Genomic DNA, 22,307 nt, shown 5'->3' on the forward strand with positions numbered 1-22,307 from the left:
AGAGGAAAGGCATGGACATGGACAAGCTGACAAACCTCGTGGAGTTTCTTTGACCTGCTTGGTTATTTTGCTGCCCACTGCCCTGCAGTGGAGAATCACGACGGGACAGGACTGGCGATCGGGACGTTGTTCTCACAGGTACCTTGGGAGAAAAAAAGACTGTGTTATGTCCATGAAAAGGAGAGAAAGAAGAGGAAGATTACACCCCTCCTGCTACAGAATATAGTATTATGATTTTAACAACACTTAGACTAAGTTCAAGTTAGCATCAGCAACTAAAAGCAATAGAACAAAATACCCACAAAACCAAAAGCCTCCATTGGGATGCTGTTCAGACTTTGAAGAGAACTCAAAAGTTCAATTTTAACATTAAGCAGTGTTTAATAGCTACCACACAAACACATACACACCTCACTACCTTTCCACTAGTGAGACATTTGAAAAGAATACAGCACTTTGACTGAAGCAGGGGAGGCACAAAGCAATTTGCTGAAACAGCATGAGAATTAGGAGAATAAGCTCAGGGGAACCAAACAAATGCCCGGGAATGGATCAGCAGAAGGCAAAGACTGGTGGGGGAGCAGGAATATACTTAGAAGAAGCAAATCCCAGTGGATGGAGGGGGCTTATAGGGAGAGGAGGAGGAAATATTGAATGTTTCTTTTTTGTTCAGTTCCATCTCAATTCTAAATGTGTATGATTCATAGTTTGGGTTGCTACCAGATGAAGGAGAAAATTAACTCTGAGCAATAACCTGAGGGATAGTTTAAATGCGTTCCGGAATAACGCAATGATTTGTTAACTCTGCATAATCAACTCTCTCTCTGAAATAGCTGTGTTCTATAAATAATCATCAATTTTAAATGAAGCTTCAATTGTCGTACTTCAGGTTCATTATTATTCGCCCACTGACTCAACACCTACACAATGATCTGCCCTCTAAAATACTGTTACCGTGGTTATGAGGGCGAAGTCTTCCCAGTGCCCAGGCTATGACATCCTTCAAAAAAAATCATCATCATTAAGAAATAGCATACATCTGTCTTTCTACTCCTTACCCTTGGAGGCACCTCGTCACTGTCTGATCTAGCCCAAGCCTTTTGGGTGGGGTCAGGTACCTCCGACTTAGAGTCAGAACTCTGATTTAGCACTTCACTGCGTGAAGGTGGATATGGGTCCTGGGAACGAAGATGGTGATGAGCAAATTTGGGAGAAGGGTCACTGAAGGAATGGGATCGCGAGACAGGGGAAACATTGTTCTTGAGAGATGCCAGATGGGACCACTGTACCTTACAAGAAAACAAAACATAAAACATTCAATGCGCTCAGAATAACTGGCTGTCCAATTAACACAGAATAAAGGCAGGTGGGGTGGGCAGAGACAAATTGGTTATGGCATTAGGTAAGCGTGGGGTGGAATCAATGCACTTAAAAGCAAGGCAAGCGCCCAAAGAATGCAACAGACTGAAAATACAGCACATATGCATTTTTGTGAGATACGCTCTCCACATACACATACACTAGTGCCCAAAAGAAAAAAGGACCTAATATCTGCACCATGAGCCTGGGGCCAAAGGCCACCCAAGAATGGAGTCATCTTCTGTTCCCCAGTCTTCAGTGGGCTCTGGCCAGGTCTCACGGCAGCACTGATGGGTTGGGAAATTTGAAGTGGATATCCAATTAAAGAAATATACAAAATTAAAGAAGGCTATAAAGTGTGCAAACCAACAGACATTTACGTTATCTAAAAAATTTGGAAACTAGGTACAGTTCCAAACTTTTGGAGAATAACCATAACACAAAAGCCTTTATTCCTTTATAGTCATTGCCATATATATTAAAAAACCCATAATATATATCGTATTATTGTATATAGTATACATATGGACAATGCATATTATACATATACCGTATATGTACCATATACCGTACATATATACATATTTATACACCAACACACACGTACACACACACATATTTGATCACAGGTATTAAGAAGGCTCAGCAGTGACTCCAGAGGTAAAAACCCTTTGGGATTTTTCCTTGAAATCCATACTGACCCTTCAGACTACTCCCTCCTTGTGCATAAACACATATTTCAAAGTTAATTTCTGAAGCCAAGGACGAGGAAAGGTTGTAACTAAGGAACACGCTGCCTTTGCACCTATTTATTAATCAAAACTTTACTTTCAACTTCATTTTAAGTAGGTCAGTTGTATGTATTTTTAAATGGTTATTATTTCCTCGATTCTTATACATACAGCTGTTGAAGAGCCTGTTTGACCTTAATGTGAGTGGAAGGCCAGACTTTAAAAGTAACTGGCTCAGAGAACATGAAAATACAAGTGTAATACTTCAAAATAATCATAGAGGTTTGAATACAAGCCAGGAATTAATGAGTCAGAGATGAAGTTCTGTCCTGATTTCTCCCACTCTCCCGTCTGCTCAAATTCTCCTGTCACCCTAAAGAGTTGCAATGCCTAGTCACAATCAGGAACAGGTTTAGCTTGCACTGTCATCAACTGACTTATTTGGGAGAAAGAAATTCTGCATGGAAACAGACGAACTTAATATAGAACCATACTTTTAATTTAGCATATCTCAGTTGCTCAGAATGTATAGGTTATTTATAAGTTTCAGACTTCAGATTATTTTTTAAATTCATACTGTAACTCCTATGAGATGTTTTTATGAAGTTCCAGAGGTTTTCATTAGCAAACAACAGAATGATGGCAATCGCACAGCTCAGTGGTTTCAACCTCTTTTTGATTTTCCAGGGGTGGTAACAGAGCTTTATTTAGCAGGTAAAAGCCTACTGACAGCAAACGTGCTTTTCTTAGTCATGTTTTGTGGATTTCTTTGAAGCAGTGCTTATTCTGTTAAAAAACATTTTTTCAGACTGCTTTTTTTCCCAAAGAGCTGAGAAGACTTCATCAGCTCGCTTCTTTCCTGAACATTCTTTTTGATAGTAAATATTCTGCACAGATCAAATTCTGAATTGTAGAAGCGTACTGCAACTGACCAGTGCTTAGCCTACTATTCCACTCTTGCACAAATAACAGAATGTGAAAGTTTTTGTTAAAAACAAAACACAAATCTAATCCTTTATCAATACAGTAAGCAAAAGAGTACAAAGTTAATCTACTCAATAAGCTGTTTTGCATAACAGCGATACTCTTTACATAAGACTTGCTATGTGCCAGGACCTGCAAATATGAAGGAAACATGTTAGGACTTCTGCACTTCCTCCAGGCTCACCAGTATTTTCCTGGGCACTTACTTGGGGCTCCATTGGCCTCTGCAGGGCAGGCTGAGCAGGTTCTGAGTTTCCATTGGAAAAGGACTCTGATCTTGAAGGCACTGGTGGCTCCAACACTTTGCCCATCTGTTTAGACTGTGCTTCAGGGGAGCCCTGATTAGTTTTTCTAAATCTCTCCTCCACCTGAGGAAAAAAAACCAAACAGGTTATACCTGGAGTCAATAAAATCAATTACAGTAGAAATAAGAAGGTAACTACCCCACTTATTTTACCATAAAGAGACAAAACCTATTTGAGGCTTGGCAGGATTTTCGTCCCTGCAGGTTTCACCAGCAATGTCAAGCACACAGTGAGCAAGTACGCCAACATGGGAAATCCATACTAGGAAAGAGCTTACACAGGGCAGTAAGTTATAAAGACCATCAGGGTACTTCCTTCTGCCTAGATTAGCTAACACCCATCAGCAGACATTGACAAGAAAAGGGATATGTGAAAACAGAAACAACTTTACAATTTAGAAGTATGTTTCCTATTGCTATCCCTTACTAAAAGTAGCAACCCTACTAAATCAAAGGGAAGTATGTTATTCAGTGATCTGCTTTCCCCTATGTGTCTCTTTGGCAATGCAAGAAGAGATAGATAGGATATATGCTTCTCTATCTGTTAATAACTGAGGCAGTTCAGCTTTACGTATGAAGCTGTAGGACTACCCAACCTCCCTCTTATCAGATAGTCCTGAAACAACATCAAAATGCTGCACTCTGACCTCAGACTGCAGAGAACAGCCCCTGCAACTTATTTCTGGTTCTCAAAGACACGTAGAAGTGACTGTACACTAACCTAGAGAGTTTTTCGAAGGGAAGAATTTATCAGAAAGTGCTCAGTCCTCAAAAGAACATCAAGTAAGCTTCCCATGCAGAAATGTCACCCCCCTTTAAAGTCTGTGGCATTGAGAACAAAATGAGCAGTATGGAGGGAAAGAGACAGAAGGAAGCTACAGGCAGAAAGGAAATATTTTCCCGTTTCCTACAACGGGCCACTGCTGGAATCACAGTAGCATGTGCTGTGCCTTGCTGCCAGAGGAGCTGCCACTGAGGAACATTAAACTCCCAGCACTTTACTAAGTGTTTAAGATCAAACTGAAAGCTAGGGCTGATTTTATTTGTTGAGGTGCTATTCATACAAGCTTTAACCCTTGTGCCCGGAGCCTGAAACCATTATCGGGGTAGTTTCCTAATTGTCCCCTAGCAACAATGGCATGATGAAATTACTTATATAATCCACATTGGAAGACAGATGTGAGCCTCCAGGACTCCTTAGCAAGGGTGCTTTACAAACCCAACCTGACTCTTCTTTACAAAATTTGAGGACAGTAACAGTTTGCCTATGTGAGCAACCAGACAAGCTTCTGCCAAGTCCACACAAAATACACCATGTCCCGAGAAACACAACAGTAACGGAGACAAGTATCTTCACCATACAATCATTTTCAATACCATGTGCGTCTCACAGGTCAAACTCCTTTCAGCAGTCTCTTAAGAATAGAACAAGGAAAAGCCCCAAGCCCTTCTGTCTGAAGGAATAGGCTTTCATGTCTCTAGCTATAAATTACAGGATGCTCCCTCCACAAAGAACACAAACTGCACAAGCCACATGTCCTTAAAGACTGGCAAGACATGGGAAAGAGACAGTTCATCCCTGGATAGAAACAATCCCTGCTGTACTCATCTGACCGTCTGGACTAGAAAATGGTATTAAGTTTCATTTCTTGCTCTAAGCTCCTTTCTGTTTCCTAGAGCCAATTTTAGAATTCATTTTCCTTACATATTCATTGGAGCTGGAATAAGGGGAAAAATAAAAAACGATCACCATTAGACTTTGCCAGAATTGGAAAGTTAGCTCACATTGGATTATCATATTTATGGTCAACATCTCAGTGGATGAAGACTTTCTCTATACAGAAGTTTTCGTGAAAGTATGAGGCACAGAATACTTGCACCGAGTCACTACGTCACATCAAAAATTGCATCAGCTGATGCTTGCTTTTAAGACTAACTGGTGTCACTCCCACTCCCAGACAAGGAGATATTATGGCTATACTTCTACTGCACTTTTTAGAAGCGAATATTACATAGCAATCTCCAAGAAAATCCGACTAGGAACACATTTCTTTCTTTACCTTCACTTTATTCCTTCCAGCTAGCACAATCACAACAGAAAAAGCTGACACTAAATGAGCTAAGTCAGCAGTTCCATTAAAGGACTTTGAATCTTTAGGAGTTTTTTTCCTTTTCAGCTCTGAAAGGAAAATGGGAGAGGAAGAACAAAGATGGTTCTCTGCCCCTCCAAAGCCCTCCCTCTGGATGGACAGGAGGGTTGGACTGGAATTGTGCTTTCACCAAGGCAGGCCAGGAATGCACACCAGGAGAAGAGGGCGGGCTCCACACCTGCACCACAACATGCTGGACAAGTCTGAACCTTTTCCACAAGAGATACACATACCAAATATTTCAGCCAAGAACAGATGAGATAGCAGAGTGTGGTTTACGAAGAACTTGGCCAATAGTATCTCTAAGAAAATTAGGTTTTGCTCATTAAGTCCCAACATCAGTACTTCAAAGGCAGTAAAATACTAGTGGACATAGGTGGATTGAAAGCTATTTTATAATGTTCAACAACCGCAAGCATTTTTTTTTCTGTTCTTGTTCCAAAATGTATTTACCTCATTCCCACACACTGGTGATGAATGCCACTAGGAGTTTTGACCAGCACTGCCCAATCTAGTGGCTTACAGGCAAGCAGGATGTTCAAGGGAAACACAAGAAAAAGACTGCTGAAAAAGCGTGCACCAAAAAGGTAGTTACTGCTTAGGGATGTTAACCATGAACCAGTGAAGTGAAGGGACCATTCAGTGAAACAAACAGTACCACTCAGTGAAACAAAAAGTACTCTGATCATTTCAGATTGACTTGTGAGTGCCTGAAGTCCAAGGCGGCAGCATCACGAGTTTCATAAAAGGTTGATCTCAGGTTGTGATCTCAGGTTGTGATCACATAAAAGGTTGTGATCTCAGCAGGGAATACTTAACATATCAAAAATGAAATGAACTACATTCCGGTTTGCATTTATCAGAAGCAGCTTTCCAAGAGCATGGGCTAAAGCACCTACAGGTGCTGTTTGCAACCAACCCTCATAGGTTCGTGCTTTCCAATTCTCTCCAAATTTCCAGTTCTCAGTACCTGCCAACAACACAGACTAATTACTGCACCAGTACTTCCTGTGAAGACATCTGATAAACTTCTGGCGAGACTAACTCCCCTGACTGGAAGCTTCCAGTTATCAGGTCCCTTCAGTCTGCAGCATTTCAGAAATTCTTTCTATCTTTTATGTCTGAGAACTGTCAGCAATGACAGCAGAAGTATTCAGAAGTACTCCTTGGGCTGGGAAACCAACGACCAACATTTAAAAACATCCTGTCCCTTAATCGAGACACTATGGTCTCCAACCATACTGCAGCACAACCACAGCTACCACGATGCCAACATGTGTGGGCACAAGGGAGCAAGTAGCATATCCCCGTCCAAGAGCAGGACTTACCTCACGCGCTCTTTCAGCAGGCTCATAGTGGGATTTTGGCTCAGGGGTATGATAGCTTTGTTTATTTCTTTCCTGTTGTTGCTGCTGCTGCTGCTGCTGCTGCTGTTGTTGCTGCTGCTGCTGCCGCCTGTGATCATGCTGCAGTGACAGGAGGTAGGCTTGCTCCTGCTGCAACTGGCGCTGGAGCCGCTCGGCCTGACGGTGCTCCTCCATCTCTCGCCATCTGTATTCCTTTGAGAGAACGTGTGAGTAATTCAAGACATGACATGGAATATATGGCAGCCATGTCCCTATCCATCCCATTAAAAATGCATATTTCTGGTTGCTGTTGCTTTGCTGTTTATGTATCTATTTATTTATTTCATTGTTAAAGTGTCACCAAAAGCTAAGTTGGATCGATATGACACGCGTCTCATGTTGGGAAAGTTGAGAGTATACTGCTAAGCTTCACGTGGTTGGAGAACTATGTAAAACTGACTTTTTGACAATGAAAAAAGAACAAAGTTATTTATACTAGATTCAGTGTAAGTTCATAAAACAATGATTTAGAACAACACTAGGCCATTGTATCCCAGGGTGGATTTACATATCATGTGTGCTTTTGAACTGCAACACAAGCACTCTAGTTCTTCAAGGTCTGTTCAGAAACTCGACCGCCAAACCAGAACTGCTCCACTTTAACATAAAGCCTCCTCTTACAACCCAGAAAGCAGTGTGACCACACAGCACTTCTCAGAGGTGCCTGTCAGCCCACGACGCTAGCATAAATGGCCTTTTAAACAAGCTCCTTTGTCGTCATACTGTCAGTGCAGCTGTGCCCGACTGAGGGAAGCCTAGCACTGGCCAGATAAATGGATCCTATAGCTACTGAACAAAACAGATACAGTGCTTTACCAGTAACATGGCCTGCTCCTGGAGCAGCTGCTGCTGTAGAATTTCCAAGTGCCGCTGCTCCTCTTCTAGCTGTCGCCTGATATACTCCTGTCACATAGAAATTACCCAGCAATGAATTTATTCAAAAGGAATGCATCAGAACCCCCTGGGTGGCACACCGCACGCTACTTCCCCAGTTCAGCTTTAACGAGAAATGCACTTCAGGGTGGATTAGTGCCTGCGGGACAATTTAGGAAGCCCTGTCTCCTGAGCATCGTCATTTGGCCCTTTCCGTTCCAAAATTTGGGACTCCTGCAAATGTTGCCGGCACGGGCCAGAGCTCATTTACATCTTTTGGAAGGGAGTTCAAGAAGCAGCACGATGCACTTGAAGGTTTTGGTAAAGTTAAAACACAGCAAGTCTGACTCAACACAGCCAACACAAAGTCACATGCAAGTTGTATTAAACATTAGTTTGTTGCACTGGTGCGATGAACTGTTAGCAACAGCTAGAGCCAGGCTTAGTGCAGGCAGAGCTGGTGCGAGCTCCCCCAAAGGGGCACTGCCAAATGCAGTTCAGCCCTGCCCTGCCTTCTCCCCTGCCGCCCTCACCAGAAGCTTCTCCTGAGCAGACGCTGCCAGCCTCGCTGAATTATGCGATGAGTTATGACACAAACAAACATCCACCAGGAAACAGAGATTAGACCAAACTCGCTTGCTCTTGCGATCTAGCCGTCTTTTCGCCTGCAGCCTTCACAGCTCAAGACATTTACCTGCTGCTTTGCCTAACCCCCCTACAACAACTCGAAGTCTGAAGCACCGAACCCAAGCTGGTAACATCCTGTCATGCAATTAATGGAAGTACGTAACACGTGCATGCGCACACACACACAAGCACGCGCACACGCACGCAAGCACGCATACGTTTACAGTGTATGCATAAAGAAATTAATGGTTCAGTGATACAGTGATGGGAGCTCTAGAAAGTCTCGCGACAGACTGATGACATCCACTATATTGTCATTACGCACACTGGCTGAGCCATTGTTGAGGGGAACAAAAAATCTAAGAGGGGGCACGTCTTCTCTCTTTTAAATAAAAAATAATTTGTACTTGTTGGACTGCATCAATTAACCATTTCTCATTATTGGCACTGTGCGTAATTAGCATTTCAACAGTTTAAAAAGCAGCTGGGGGAATACCCGGTGTCTGCCCAAAAGCAAATTGCTGTGCTGTAATTAAAGATTTTCTGTATTTATTCCCACCGGTTAGTCTTCTCTTCTTTTGACTCAAAAATTCTTTGAAACGTATACAAACACAATAAAATTCCCCAGTAACATGATCATCAATGATCTCAAACCTCGTGACTTTATGTAAGAAAAATTAGGTACGTCAGGCCAAAACCAACACTCCTGAAGGTAATGGGAAATTTACTATCAGCCTCTAGGAGCGGAATTTTGGCTTCTTATTTGAGATCACAGCAATGCAGAGTAATTATTACCTTTGATTATCAACCTGATTAGAGTTTTTATATTTAAAAACATGAAGATTCCATGCATAAATACGGCAGCTCAATTTCGTATGGTTTCAAAGGTTTCTCACCTGTACTTTCAACGTATTAAGAACACAGTGACTTCAGATATATTTGCTGCCTCAATCGGCATAAATTATGGTAACTGATTTTGAATGAAGTAAGATTGCATATTTAACAGTTTTAGAAAGGAAAATCTTCTGCAGCTCAAAGGTTCCATCACAAATTCAGAATATTCAAAACTTACAAAGAGCCTCTGACCCACTCTGGGTGCCAAAAGATGACAGGCAACAGAGCTGCCTTTTTCCTGGAGGCCTCCTGAACATGGGGCATGTCCTGCAAGAACCATGGATTCAGCAAGACAAATCTATATATGATTTTCAGGCAGGGAAGATTTTTGCCAGTTCTGATGGTTTTTAGTCAAGTCCAGAGGCATGAGCTGAATTTAGAGTTAACTACCACATACAAACTGTCTTTTTTGAGGGAATACTGAGGCTGCCACGATTTTCCACAAAGCCCTACAATCTGTGCTAGTGCCTTTGCTGTCAGAGACAACAAAGATGAAAATGCCAGCATAAGGCTGCCTCTAGACTTGTTTTAGCCTTATTACTTTTTAGAAAATAAAATCAGAATCAAGAATAAACAAACCTATTACATATATATCTGTATCATGGACTCACCTGCTCCCTTTCTACCCTCCTCTTTTCCTCCTCTGCTCTTCTTCTCTCTTCCTCTTCCTTACGTCTCCTCTCCATTTCTTCCAGACGTCTTTTTTCTTCCTGTTCCCTCCGCCTCTGCTCACGCTCTTGTTGCCTGCGAGCTTCCCGTTCTCTTCTTTGTTGCTACAAAAAGGGAAAAGAAACCACAAAGTTTTACTTTTGTTGTTATCAAAGAAAGAGGTGGGGTTGTTTTCTGCCGGGAAGAGAAGGATTTACCAGGACTGGCAAGCTCTGCAACTGGGTGACAAAACATTTTATGCAAGTGCTCCATCAGGAAACTAACTTGTACCTAGAGTACAACCATCTGTAAAAGCATCACTTACTCTCTCAGGTTTCTTATATACAAAGTCACATATTATATTCTTGGTAGTTGTGGCGTAGAAGCTCACCTCTGCTCATCAAAACAAAGAGGACCCACGCTGAAATCTCAATCTTTGAGAAATTGTTGAACTTGATTATAAAGCAGAGGGGCAGTTTTCTGTGCTTCAACACATTATCTAGCTGTTTCCAGAAGGAAACAATCAACCCCAGCTAAAACTCAAATGACAGCCATCTGAGCTTTTGGTAAGTTGCTTCTCTTTCAAAGACTAGCTCATGGTCTGCTAAGAATCTGGTAGTGTTGGGTCAACAATCAAACTCGATTTAATGTACTGCCCAAAACTTTGCCCAACAGAGAATGAAGGCTGACCAACAGCACCTCAGCCTCTCCCAGAACATCAAAAGCACCTATATGTAAAAGACATAGAAGAGCTGAGTTAAGCTTTTATGCTTACACAGATAAGCTTCCACACATGACCAAAATGCAAACTGGTGCCCATAAGTCTGCTCAAGTCTGAAAAGAATTTGGAAAACAGCTCTAAAAAGCATGAACCAACTCATTTACGTCCAGATACAACCACGTATGACATTCAGAGAAGGCATTTTAAATGCCCATATAGTCGTGACCAACTCTTTCAGCACTTCTCCAGAAGCATCCAGTTTGTCCACCTACCTCAATATCCCAGGCAGCCTCCCACAACTGCCTGAGTGTCAAAAGACTCAGCTGTCTCCTGTTCAACCATCTCTCTACTTTTTGTCTTATTATAGATTTCTACAACATGATAAAAAGCAGAGAATACATTTAAAGAAGAAAAAGCATACCCAAATCAAACAGTAAAACCCTAAAACCCTACACTGGTTACTGCTTTTTATATTCCGATTAATATAATCACTACTTCTTTTTGTTGATGCAAAGGTGCCACAGACTTTCTAGTTTAAGGCAAAAAGTCTTCCAAGAGCACTCTGATTAAGATTTTTGGGGAGGTACATCTGTTACTGGTGCGTTTTTAACTGAATGTGCTTTGCTCACTGAACAAGCAAAGGCCAAACTACGCTCCCTGGGTTACTTCATGGGATTGGGACGGGTTTCCTCTGCTCAGTATGTTATCTCACATACCTACAAAACAGTTGAAAATTCAACAGTCTTTTTGTCTTCTGGAATTAACACTGACACAACTCCAGCATGTTAAGAGTTAGTAAGAAATAAAATGGGCTGCATTTCGCTTCTCTTTAACTACATGCTGTTTGTGAAAACATACGATTTTCTCAAAGATCACTGTTCAAATATACCTTTCTCTACTATGACCCCTTTCTTCCTTACCCAAAAAGACTTCCTAGATTTACTACGACCTCTCTATGCCATAAAACACAAGTCTTCCTCTCCCCCATGTTCTTCTAAGAAACAAAGCTTCTGTGCTTTGCACATCCTATCCTAACTAAACGCATCTACCAGTCTTTCTTGTTTAAGCAAGCTCTCTTCAATGAACATAGATACAGAAATAGCTGAAGTGCTGCAAGGCAGCTGTCAAACACAGCGCATTTTATAGGTTTCCCTGTTCCCTATCCTTCCTTTTGACATATAAGCTCTTTAAAGGGATTAAACAGGCACTTTTATTTCTGAATATACACATCTGTGTCAAACAATTTCTATATTTAAGTCAACATATTCAAGTGCCTCTTGGCTAATCAAGTCTGACAGGCTCTTTGTTTAAGAAAACTAAGATACGAAGTGCAGTAATTCTGTTGCCCTGTGGATGTGAGAGACAACATACTGTTGGCTGGTTAATATGCACATTTATCAACTCAAACTTCTTAAACATATGAAGCCTGCCTGTCTAACAACATCGTGTTGATGTTGTCATGTGCATATACTGCAAATCTTGTGATGGCATCATTCTTAGTACAAGGAAAACGGGCAGAGTTTAAGTCTTTCAGACAAAACAAATTCATCGCTTCTTAAACCAACAAAGGAATAGTCAACCATAAATAAAGTGAACTTAACAGTATAAAAACAAGTTACAAATTGACTAAGAGAAAGCTGGCACCGCACCATGAAAAAAATATCAGTTGCTACAAGACAAGATTTTTAAGCCAATTTTGAATAATCCTTTAGCAGCTGAATATCTATTTTGCAGCAAGAGCTTTTTTTTTTTTTAAAGGTAGATTTTCTGCCACCAGTGTGCAATTAAGTCAACTCCACAAAGCACAAACATGTTATTGTCCAGGCAACAAAGAGCATGGGGAGATGCTGTTCCAGTGCATTGTTTCTGCCTTCCCATCAGAAATCCCTTCAACTCAGGAGTCATGCAGGTGGAAAGCAAGGGCCTGGCACCACATGCACATTCACAGATACCCCACATGATCTGTTTATTGTCCATCCGAAGAAGAAAAATTCCCCTTCTTTTGAGCACTGCCTTGAAACCTGAACATCAAAACAGTGACTTAACGAAGTGGAACTGACTTAACAATCACAGGGAAAGGAAGTCCACAGTGACAAGCAACTCTCGGGTCCAACTCTACATTTTGTCAAAAATAATGGCAAAGCTGGTTAGATGCAAGCTGCCGTTGACCCAAGACAGCTTCAGAAGCAGCCCTTTAGATGACTTCCTACCATGTTTCTGTTGGCACAAGGTCACCCAACTGCCTGCAGTAATCCTTCTACAAAAATAAAGCCCTGGTCACCAAGTTCCTTTGGCTTGTCCTAAGGAGGAAAAAAACACTAAAATCTGTGGCCTAAGTTAAAACTAGTGTCAGTTCTGTTTACAGAACTTGGACTTCTGACTTCAGTAAGGGTGGTTGTCAGATGCTTTAATTTTTATCCTACAAAACAGTCCTGGTGTAAAACATGGTTCCTCTACATATCCAAGAGATATCAAATAAATATCAGGATTCACTGAAATTATGGATGCATATGTCTTCTTTAGCTGGATACGGTATTACTGACTTTCTTATCCACATCAGATGAAAATTTTGTTTTCAGAAATGTAACAGAAGGTAAGTACAGGAACTGTTCAAAGAAATATCAGAGATGATGAAACAGAATTTTGATAGAACACATGCAACCTCAGATTTCTGAATTTGGTAAAACACTAGAAACATACAGAGACATAAATAACCTACAGAAAACACAGTGTAAATATTCTGCCTCTTTAGCTAGCTTTAGGGTGCATTTAAGATGATGTCATAGTGGTACCCTACACCTCCATGCTGGAAGACCACGCAGTAAAGTATGATATACCAGGAGGGGGCAATGCAACTACACATGCAGTTGGTATATACCAACAAATCTAGGACCCAGTTCATTCAACGGAATTCCTAAGGTGAACACAGACCTCCTAATTTAATATTCATAGAATATTATTATGCTGTCTTATTCTCAGGTAAAAGCTGAGAAACATGTATGTTAATGATTTATTTCACAGAGAATTAGGAAGGTTGGTATCAGCTTAGGAAGAGAATTATTAAGACTGATAGGGACTTTTGATTTGCTCACACAACAGATACTCCAGATGTAGAACTTCTCATTCAGTACCAGTCCAAAGTGCAGGCAATTCAAATGAAGTAGATATGAATAATCTCCTCTTACGTAAAAGAAACAAAGCCATGGCAAAAATCACCTGCGGGAACAAGTACGTTAGCGTCTTAGTTCAAATCAGGAGTGCTCTTTTGAAGTGAATCATCCAATCGTCTCCTCTTACCAGGTTTTGTTTCATATTTTAAAGAGGTCTCAGAGCGCCAGCCACTCCTTTTGGATGAAATTAAAAGGGCAGATGTGCTCCAACCACAAGCAGGCAGGCAGTCTAGACCTCAGCTAATCCAAAGTAACTCCTCCTGTCTTCAAACGCTGGTAGTGAAGTCCTTGGGCCTCAGCACTCTAATTACTGAGCTCCACAAATCTGTCTTCTACTGGAGCAATATCCTAACACCCCAGGAACATCCATCTTAGGTTCTCATAACCAGGCATATCATTTCACCTGGTTATCCTGACCTGCAGAGGTCCACACAAACTGGGATTCAGTACAGCTAATTCCGAATTTGACAAACCAGACTCAGTATCGCCAAGTACAAATTCCAGTGCCTTTCCATGTGCATCACACTGAGCACTGGTATCCACGTTGATGAACAGAAGCACAGACACCTGTCAGAACAGCCTAGAACAACTCAGGTTTTAACTATCTAAGTACTCATATATCATATAGCTGATATTTACGCAATGAAGCTTTTTTCACATTTTAAAACAGGGTAGGGAGGACGAATTGCAACCCTCTTCTCAAAATGTTTCAAGTAATTTCCTGCACTTTGACCATGTATGATTTCCAACTCCTAATATATAAATTATCAGGCTCCTGCAACAGCAACTTTCAAAAGTCACCTTTATGCCTTTTAAAAAGCAATTTTTTCTCCTACACTGCTGAGAATTGCAGTTTTTGGCAGATATCCTAAGCACTGTTTCTGTTGCAGTCTTAGTCAAAACCATCTAGGCTCTATGTCAGCACTGTAAGAACAAGCCCTCAATTTTAATTTAGGAACAGGGAGACAAGTAAGTAGGCCAGGGAGATTATCTAATACATAGAATTCTTTCCAAACAATGTCAAACAGGTACACCTAAACATATGCTGTACACAAGGAAAAATTACAAGAAAGCAGTGCTTGGTAACAAAATCCAAAAACTGATATAAATTCAGAGATTCAATGCCTGATACTAATCATAACTCACATTACCAAGCTTCTCATTGTTTACTGGCTTCATCAAACAGCGGGTGAGTTAAGGACAAAGTGACAACATTTCAGTGTTTTAGCCTTCAGTTGTGTCACAACACTGATGTTTATCTAAATGTGTGTCTACTACCCTTCCCCCATCTTAAAGAGCTTGTTTTGGCTGTTGCTTTGTTAAGAATCACTGGGGAACGTCCATTTTTCCAGCAGAAGAGCCAACAAATTAAGCAAGTTGTTTTTTTAAAAAGCTCTGTACCCAGTTTTAATTCACTTCCAGAACAATACTCCCCAACCATCACCTGTAAAAGGAAACCTTTAGAGCTCATCATTCATATTTATGTCTTTAAAGGAACCAGGCAGATGTTGCAGACTCAGTAAAAGGTAATAACTTTTCTCTTTCAAACTCTACATGGTTTACTGTACGACCTTATCCAGTAATACATCAACCTACATTACATGCTGTTTTGTGGTTGATAAAGTTGTTAGTTCTGTCTTGTATTTTAAGAAGCAGCAAGACTGTTTTAAACATAACTTTCAGGTAACTGCCTTTTTTTTTCAGATGCTCAGTAACCTAGGACTTCTGCAACACCCCAAATACCATTCAACTCTGTGCAGCAAAGAGGCACACTGCTTTCCACTATTAGTAGCTGCACCTCCTTTACTTTAAAATGAAATTCCAGATATTAAAGTTTGTACTCACTGCTAAATTTCAATGACCTAGGCAATTCAATTGTAATCCCCCTCCTCACCAAAGAACTGCTCCCCGCAGAACCCTAGCGATTAAACAGGCATTTAAAATAATTCACTGATTCTCAAACTAAGCTCTAGCTTAAGAGCATAAGTGGTATTTCTCGCCCATACCTGACAATATAAATTTTTAAAACAATACTTTCATATTGGCCCCTTGTTCTCTTTTTATAACTCTCTCTTTATAGTGTCTTTTTGTTATCTGCCCCCCCACCCACAAAATCGCTACACAGCCAAAGTCTAAAAACAGCTGGATGAGCAATGATGTTTATCTTGGCAATCTCAGAAGGGTGGGGAAGAAACAGAGTAGAAACTGAGTTTATATGTCTCCCCCTTGTCCCTCCTCCTGGCTGCATGCGTGGCTGAGCGTTTGCTACCAGTCCCTGCTTATAACAGCACTGAACTCACTGGCACACTGAAAAGGAGGGATAAGGAGCATAGCGTGACCTGGAAAGCCGTTTGGAATTTTCTGTTATTTGTTACATAAACACATCACATGAAATCTGAAGTCAAGATGCAAATTAACATTTGGTACTGGTTGCCTCCTCGTTAAACATGACCAGGATTTGGAAAATCAGACTGGGTGTAGCTTTTTCACCACTGCTAAGTGAACAGTAGAAACAGCGACTCAAATAAGAGGTCATTTAAGGACAACTGGAGTTTGACCCTGCATTTCCTGCAGAGCCAGATGATTGGTTTCACTGCAGCTCTCATGCCCAGCTTTGGCTGAAGAGCTGTTCTGAAATCTTTTACCTCTGAAGATTACACTGACTATTCCATCTACCTAGAAATAAACACACACAAGATCTTATGAGACAAAACGTACAACAGAACGATACTTCACATGTTCATTTTTTTCCCCCCTAATCTCCAGGTTGCATATGCTAACTGTATACCTACCATATTACAGAAGTGTAATTTACGTATTAATAATTTTCGTACAATTATAATTTTAGCATTGACTATTAAATCATACTTATCTGTGTCACTTTTAATCATCACACTACTATGTATGAGGGAATAACATATGAAAAAATAGGTTTCTATCTAACATGAATGAACGCCAAACATGGTTGTCTGAGAAAGTTTTCCAGTGAAATTCTAAGCACATCATGGCCCCTCAAAAGTCATTTTGATGCACTGCTCACTTAAAATAAATAAATAAATCTGCACAGTATAACTTATGTCTCTTGTTCTCTACAGCTATCTGAAGCCTAGACACCAGCCTCTTCTTTGGAAGAGACTAAGGCCCAGCCTTCCCCAGATACCCTCACACGACTAAGGCTTTTGCTCCTCTTGCCTTCATAGGAGCTCCTGGAAATTCAATACTTTGGAAGACTGCTCACATTCACGTAGGCAGACTTGTAGGCCTTCTGCTTTACATTTACCAGTGGATTTGTACGTTTTATTTCCTGAGATGTTCTAGGGCTACAGAGAACTCTTTCTAAATGGGTGTGGAGATGGGAAACTCAAGTGGAAGAAGGGCTCTTGCCCTGAAGTTCCAGTCTCCTGTGTCTACCTCTTCCAGCCGCCTCCTTTGCTCCTTCTGCTGCTCAATGCGCTTCTGTCTCTCTGCCAGTAGCTGCCTCTTGTACTCCTCCTGCTCACGGAGCTGCTGCTCCTGCAGCAGCTGCTGTCTCCGAAGAGCCTCGGACCGTTCCTTGTTTTCCTGTTGCAGCCTCAGGAAATCACGTCGGAGGGTTGATTCTCCAGGCACATTGACAATGGAACTGCAATAAAAGGAAGCTGAAGCCTCTCATATAATAAAACCTGATGGGCCATTAAATACCTTTTCCAAAGCAAGGAAACATTAATAAAATATATAATGACGTTAAATTTTAATCTCATTTCTTTCAGAATGACACTGGATGCACATCAAATACACGCTCTCAGTGAAAGGCGTGAAATGAGGCCAAGCAAAGTAGGGACCAGCTCTGACACGTTGGAGCCCCTGACCAATCACATTTGCTATAAATCTCCTTCCATCCAGAGCTTTCTGGCTCTAAGCCATACAACAGGGAGCTTTAAAATCTTCAGCAGTCACAGAAGAGGCATTCAAACCCTTCGGGTGGTTTGTGTGGCTTATGCATGCACTTAATAGAAAACAGAAATTTAGCATGCTCCTGATTTACAGTCATGGGCATTTAGACTTGCTTAGCATGGACTGCCCAGAACCTTCCAAAGAGGGAATATTACCTTGGCTCTCCTTCTTGTTCAGGCACTTCCTCCTCTTCTTCCTCACTTCCGCTATATTCATACTCAGTCTCATCTAAAGGAAAGAAACAATGACCTAGATAGTGCTTATCTGAAGTTTCAGGACAGTGCAGACTTGAAACAGTGCCTTAATGAACCAGTTCCTAAACTCTTCAGTGAGAAGGTCCACCTCAGACCCTAGGATTTATTTCACATATAACAAGCCCATCTTCCCACACAGGTAGCAACACAGTGTTTTGCAGTAAACTTCCTGCAAATTCCCTGAATGACACCAAGTTTTCTATGTAAGACAAAACACCTGGGGAATCTTGGCACCACCTGAACAAAGAGAATAGGCTGCCCGAGACATTTGCTTCATAGGTCTTGTGATGTGTTACTTCCTGAGTTTGATTTATGGAATCATTCCAGGAACGAACCTACCACAGAACAGAAAAAGTGAAAGGCATATATGCCAATACCCTCCTGAATACTGTTTAATGCTCAGATGGAAGAGGCAGTAGCTCACAAGGGAGTAAGTGCAACTTCTCTGAAAATGAGATGCCTGCACCTGTTATTTTCTCTGTATAATGACAGAAAAAGAAATCAAAAACTTGCTGAGAGTCAACACGTGAATTAAAAAAGATCCTCTCAAAGGTATGGGGTTGTTTGGAGCTTTTCTAGGCATGGGGATTTAGACCAAAAAGCAGGATAAAAATACCTTCTTTTAATGAGTTACAAAACTGGAATTTTAGAAGCTGCATACCTTTCTCTCCTCTCTTCTTCCTGGTCCTGTCTATATGGTCCTTAAGCTGGATTCGGACTTGCCTTTCATTTGGTTGGTCACGTATAAATGGATGTTTCAGTAGTTGCTCTGTAGAAGGTCGCTGCATGTAATTCTTCACTAGACAACCTTCTATAAAGCTGAAAAACTTTTTTGACCTGAGAAAGCAGGAAAGGGAAAAAAAGCAAAACAAAATAAGATCACAGCTGCAACTCAGCTCAAACATCTTATTCTGTTCTTCCCCAAAGTTTAACTCCTTTCCTCAAAGAGTATCACATCCCAGAAGATGGTAAAAGTGCTGTCTGAAAGCGTGTCTCCAAAACAGAGCCGAGCATGCTCCAGCTGAACACCGGGCTGGGCGGACACAGGGCAGTGCCAACATACCTGCAGTGCTTTGGCACAGCCCTGCAGAAATGTGCCCTCTTACACAGGTATAATTGCCCTGAAATGCAGGATATCTTATTGAAAGCAAACCATGCAAACCCAGCTCTGCTACTTCTAGGCTGGAGCTGGCCTGCATCCAGCTTGCTCGGAGCACAGGCAGGGCAGCTCTGGTGTGTCTCCACCTGCCCATGCTATCTAAGGGCATGTCTACTTCACACGAGCCATGAGGAAAGCCGCAAGAGTTGCTGCCAACACTGCACTAATGCAAGCAGAACCATGCATGCTGCTGCTTTTACAGGCACCTGGCCTCACTGAGAAAGGTCTGTAATAGCTTAAGCTTATTTATTTTTTTACCCAAAGACTCACACAAAGCAATTCTCACAGAACAACACATAGTGTCGAACAATGCTGTCCATTCAACACCAGCACTTGGGGGCAATCTCTCATTGGCACAATCTAAGGGAGGTAAACTGAACTGAGTTCCTCCTGCATACTGCAAAAAGTGCCAGAGAATGGAAGTTTGTCAAACTGGAGCACTGCCCTTCTCAATCTGCACTTAATTTGAACTCTTAAAAGAGGATCTCTCCAGACCTAAGTCACCAAACAAGCTGCCTTGCAAAACGTCAGCAAGGAGAATATTCTCAACTGTATTTTTCACCATTTGGCATATTTTCTCATAACCTGATACTGACTACAGTAAATAAAAACAGTTGAGTCACTAGTGTTGGCCAGATTTGCTTTTTGATTGCTTGGTGCTTTCAAGCTGCTCCCCTGCTTGGGCAAATGCTTCTATCAACTGGTTAAACACAGAAGTAACAATAGTTTCCATCCACTACTTCACTTTCCTACTGCCGTGTAGGAGGCTGAATTCAATACCTTCACTTTTTATTATCACTCACACCAAGAATATGATTCTGAATAAAAATGTATAAAAAGGTTCATGGAATGTTTGTACAAATACTTCAACACATGCAGAAAGCAGATATGAAAGAGGGAGAGATATACCCTGACAGAGTAAGTGCATAAATAAGTCAACTCAGGCAAAAACCAAGTCCAGCAAGCAAACCACGCTCATATTATGTTAATTTTGAATAGGCAGGCAAATCACTATTTTGACAGGATCACAGCATCCTGTGATCACATTCAACCTATCCAAAACCTCTTTCCAGGGAGTATTTTCATTTCATACATGCCAGTCATAACCAGTAATTGTAAGGAAATCCTCCGATACTAACGGATTCTTCTCAGCTGGCAAGAAGTGCACACTCCATTTCAATCGTTTACAATAATTACAGTAAAAGCCTTCATTACTTTTAATAGCTCCTTTCAACTTAGCAACTAGTACACTATAGTGCTGCTCTGCTTCTGTGTTATGATACATCTGAGAAAACATGCTGCTGATTAAGAGTGCTACAGGAGTTTATTTTTTAAAATACCGTTCTATTTGTCACCTTAATACTGATGCTGTTCTGTTGAGATAAAGCAGGCTTCATTTTTATATTCACAGGATTTGATACCATATCTCTGGGACAAACAGAACTTAACAAACAATGCACGCTTTGATTTTATGCTTTGATTCTATGGCATAGAAGGCAACAACAGAGTGATTTTAGGTAACAAACTGCCCTACAGTTCTGTGGAAGTGGTAACAGAACAGTAACCACTAAGACAAAATACCATGCTACAGCAGAAGTTACAAGCAAGAGGCAATGTATACGTACCACTTCTTGGATTTTAACCGTGGGGGAGGGTTTCTGGGTATCAGAAAGAGTGCCCTCATGGGATGCATGTCACAAAGTGCTGGAGGACAGAAAACAAAACATAACTCGATATGTAGGCATTTGCTTAGTTGCTCTCTGTCAATACCATGGCTTCAGCTCCCACTGACAATCCCACAGTCCCCACCACGCATGCAGGAATTGTAGACAGCATCCCATAGCTATAGATAGCTAGATGGAATTAGACCACAATGACATCAATTCTGCAGCTCAATGTGCTATGAGCAGCCCCAGAAATCAAGGCACAGATTAACCTTCATAATCAGCCACAACAGGAACATCTGTGCACAGCCCCTCCTCCATTTCCAAGTTATCTAACTTAAGTTTTGCTCAAGAGAATACTGGGAGATGATGGCAGAAAGGAAGAAAGACAGTTACATATAATTCTTCATTTGCCCTCCCCTCCCATTACATAAACAACTAAAGCAGGATGCCTCTTTTTCACTCTCCAGACTTGACGTTTGTCTATATACCCAGGCCTGCAGATTTTGAAACATGGAAGTGTCAATATGGAAAAAATAAATTAAAAAAAAGATTCCCCACAGAACTGCAATGCTAACCTGAATTCCCTTAATTCAAGAGTGCATGGAATTGGAGTCTGGCATTTCTGCCACACAATCTTTCCTGCTGCTCTCGATCACAAGTATGGCAGAGCTGACAGAGCAGGGAAGGAGGTTGCCCAAGAAAGGCAACTGAAAGCAAATCCTCCATTTTGATCATCTTCCCATGCTTGACCATTTGCACTACCAATTTCAGCACCAATGGTCTCTGCAGGAAGAGGTAATGTCTTCCATGCACAAGAAATTCAGGACTGAACGTGACAGGAATCCAGGTTTCTGAGATGAGGCCACAATGCTGGTGGAGAATGCTCTTGGATGCCCATGGATTCTACTAGATCACCAAGTTTAAGGACTGACTTTTCAGTTGCCTCTCAAGGAGGAGGCAGACCCCAAGGACCAGTGGACATCCAAGGCAAGAGCTATTTAGCATTAATACAGGATTTTTGCTTACTTTCCAAATGCCCCTCTTCTCATTTCACATGAAGAGGGGCCAAGCTCTGCTTCAGTGTGGTGATGAAAAAATATTCCTGTCCAATTCCAGGCTTACAAAACCCACTGAAACAGCTTTTAATTGAGAGCCTCCTAGGCAACTCAATGCTCTGAACAAAACGGTAACGCAAAAAGGAGGTCAAGTGGTAGCTCAAATGCTGTTAGCACAGAGCTGGCTGAGGTGTCCTGGGAGCAGCTCTCATATGGGCATTCGTGCAAACCTTTAGAAATGAAAAAAACCCCAAGCCATCAGACCTCCTACAACATGAATCCAAGCAAGAATGTCACGCTTCATTTTATGAATTTTACATTAACAGCAGCAGCAATCTGGCAGAGGCTGCAAATGAAATGACTGTTTTTTGT

General features: G+C 41.4%; 1 protein-coding gene across 7 annotated transcripts in view; it reads right to left on the bottom strand.

Moving 5' to 3' along the window:
• The window catches only part of MAP4K4 (mitogen-activated protein kinase kinase kinase kinase 4), a 143,166-nt gene that overhangs the window by 24,327 nt on the left and 96,532 nt on the right, over positions 1 to 22,307 (bottom strand). For 3 of the 7 annotated variants that reach the window (XM_065741132.1, XM_065741130.1, XM_065741129.1), the window contains exons 9-18: positions 20,839 to 20,917; positions 18,716 to 18,891; positions 17,956 to 18,028; positions 17,279 to 17,489; positions 9,940 to 10,101; positions 7,751 to 7,837; positions 6,857 to 7,087; positions 3,281 to 3,442; positions 1,059 to 1,289; positions 36 to 142 (exon numbers count right to left, since the gene is read on the bottom strand). In XM_065741132.1, the coding sequence (XP_065597204.1) occupies positions 36 to 142; positions 1,059 to 1,289; positions 3,281 to 3,442; positions 6,857 to 7,087; positions 7,751 to 7,837; positions 9,940 to 10,101; positions 17,279 to 17,489; positions 17,956 to 18,028; positions 18,716 to 18,891; positions 20,839 to 20,917 (1,519 nt within the window). The remainder of the gene's footprint in view (positions 1 to 35; positions 143 to 1,058; positions 1,290 to 3,280; positions 3,443 to 6,856; positions 7,088 to 7,750; positions 7,838 to 9,939; positions 10,102 to 17,278; positions 17,490 to 17,955; positions 18,029 to 18,715; positions 18,892 to 20,838; positions 20,918 to 22,307) is intronic. The other 4 variants (XM_065741135.1, XM_065741131.1, XM_065741134.1 and 1 more) reach the window with 2 other exon arrangements.

Source organism: Cyrtonyx montezumae, unplaced genomic scaffold (assembly GCF_038088225.1).
Source record: "Cyrtonyx montezumae isolate F1298 unplaced genomic scaffold, pur_monq_1.0 scaffold_3, whole genome shotgun sequence".
NCBI lineage: Eukaryota > Metazoa > Chordata > Aves > Galliformes > Odontophoridae > Cyrtonyx > Cyrtonyx montezumae.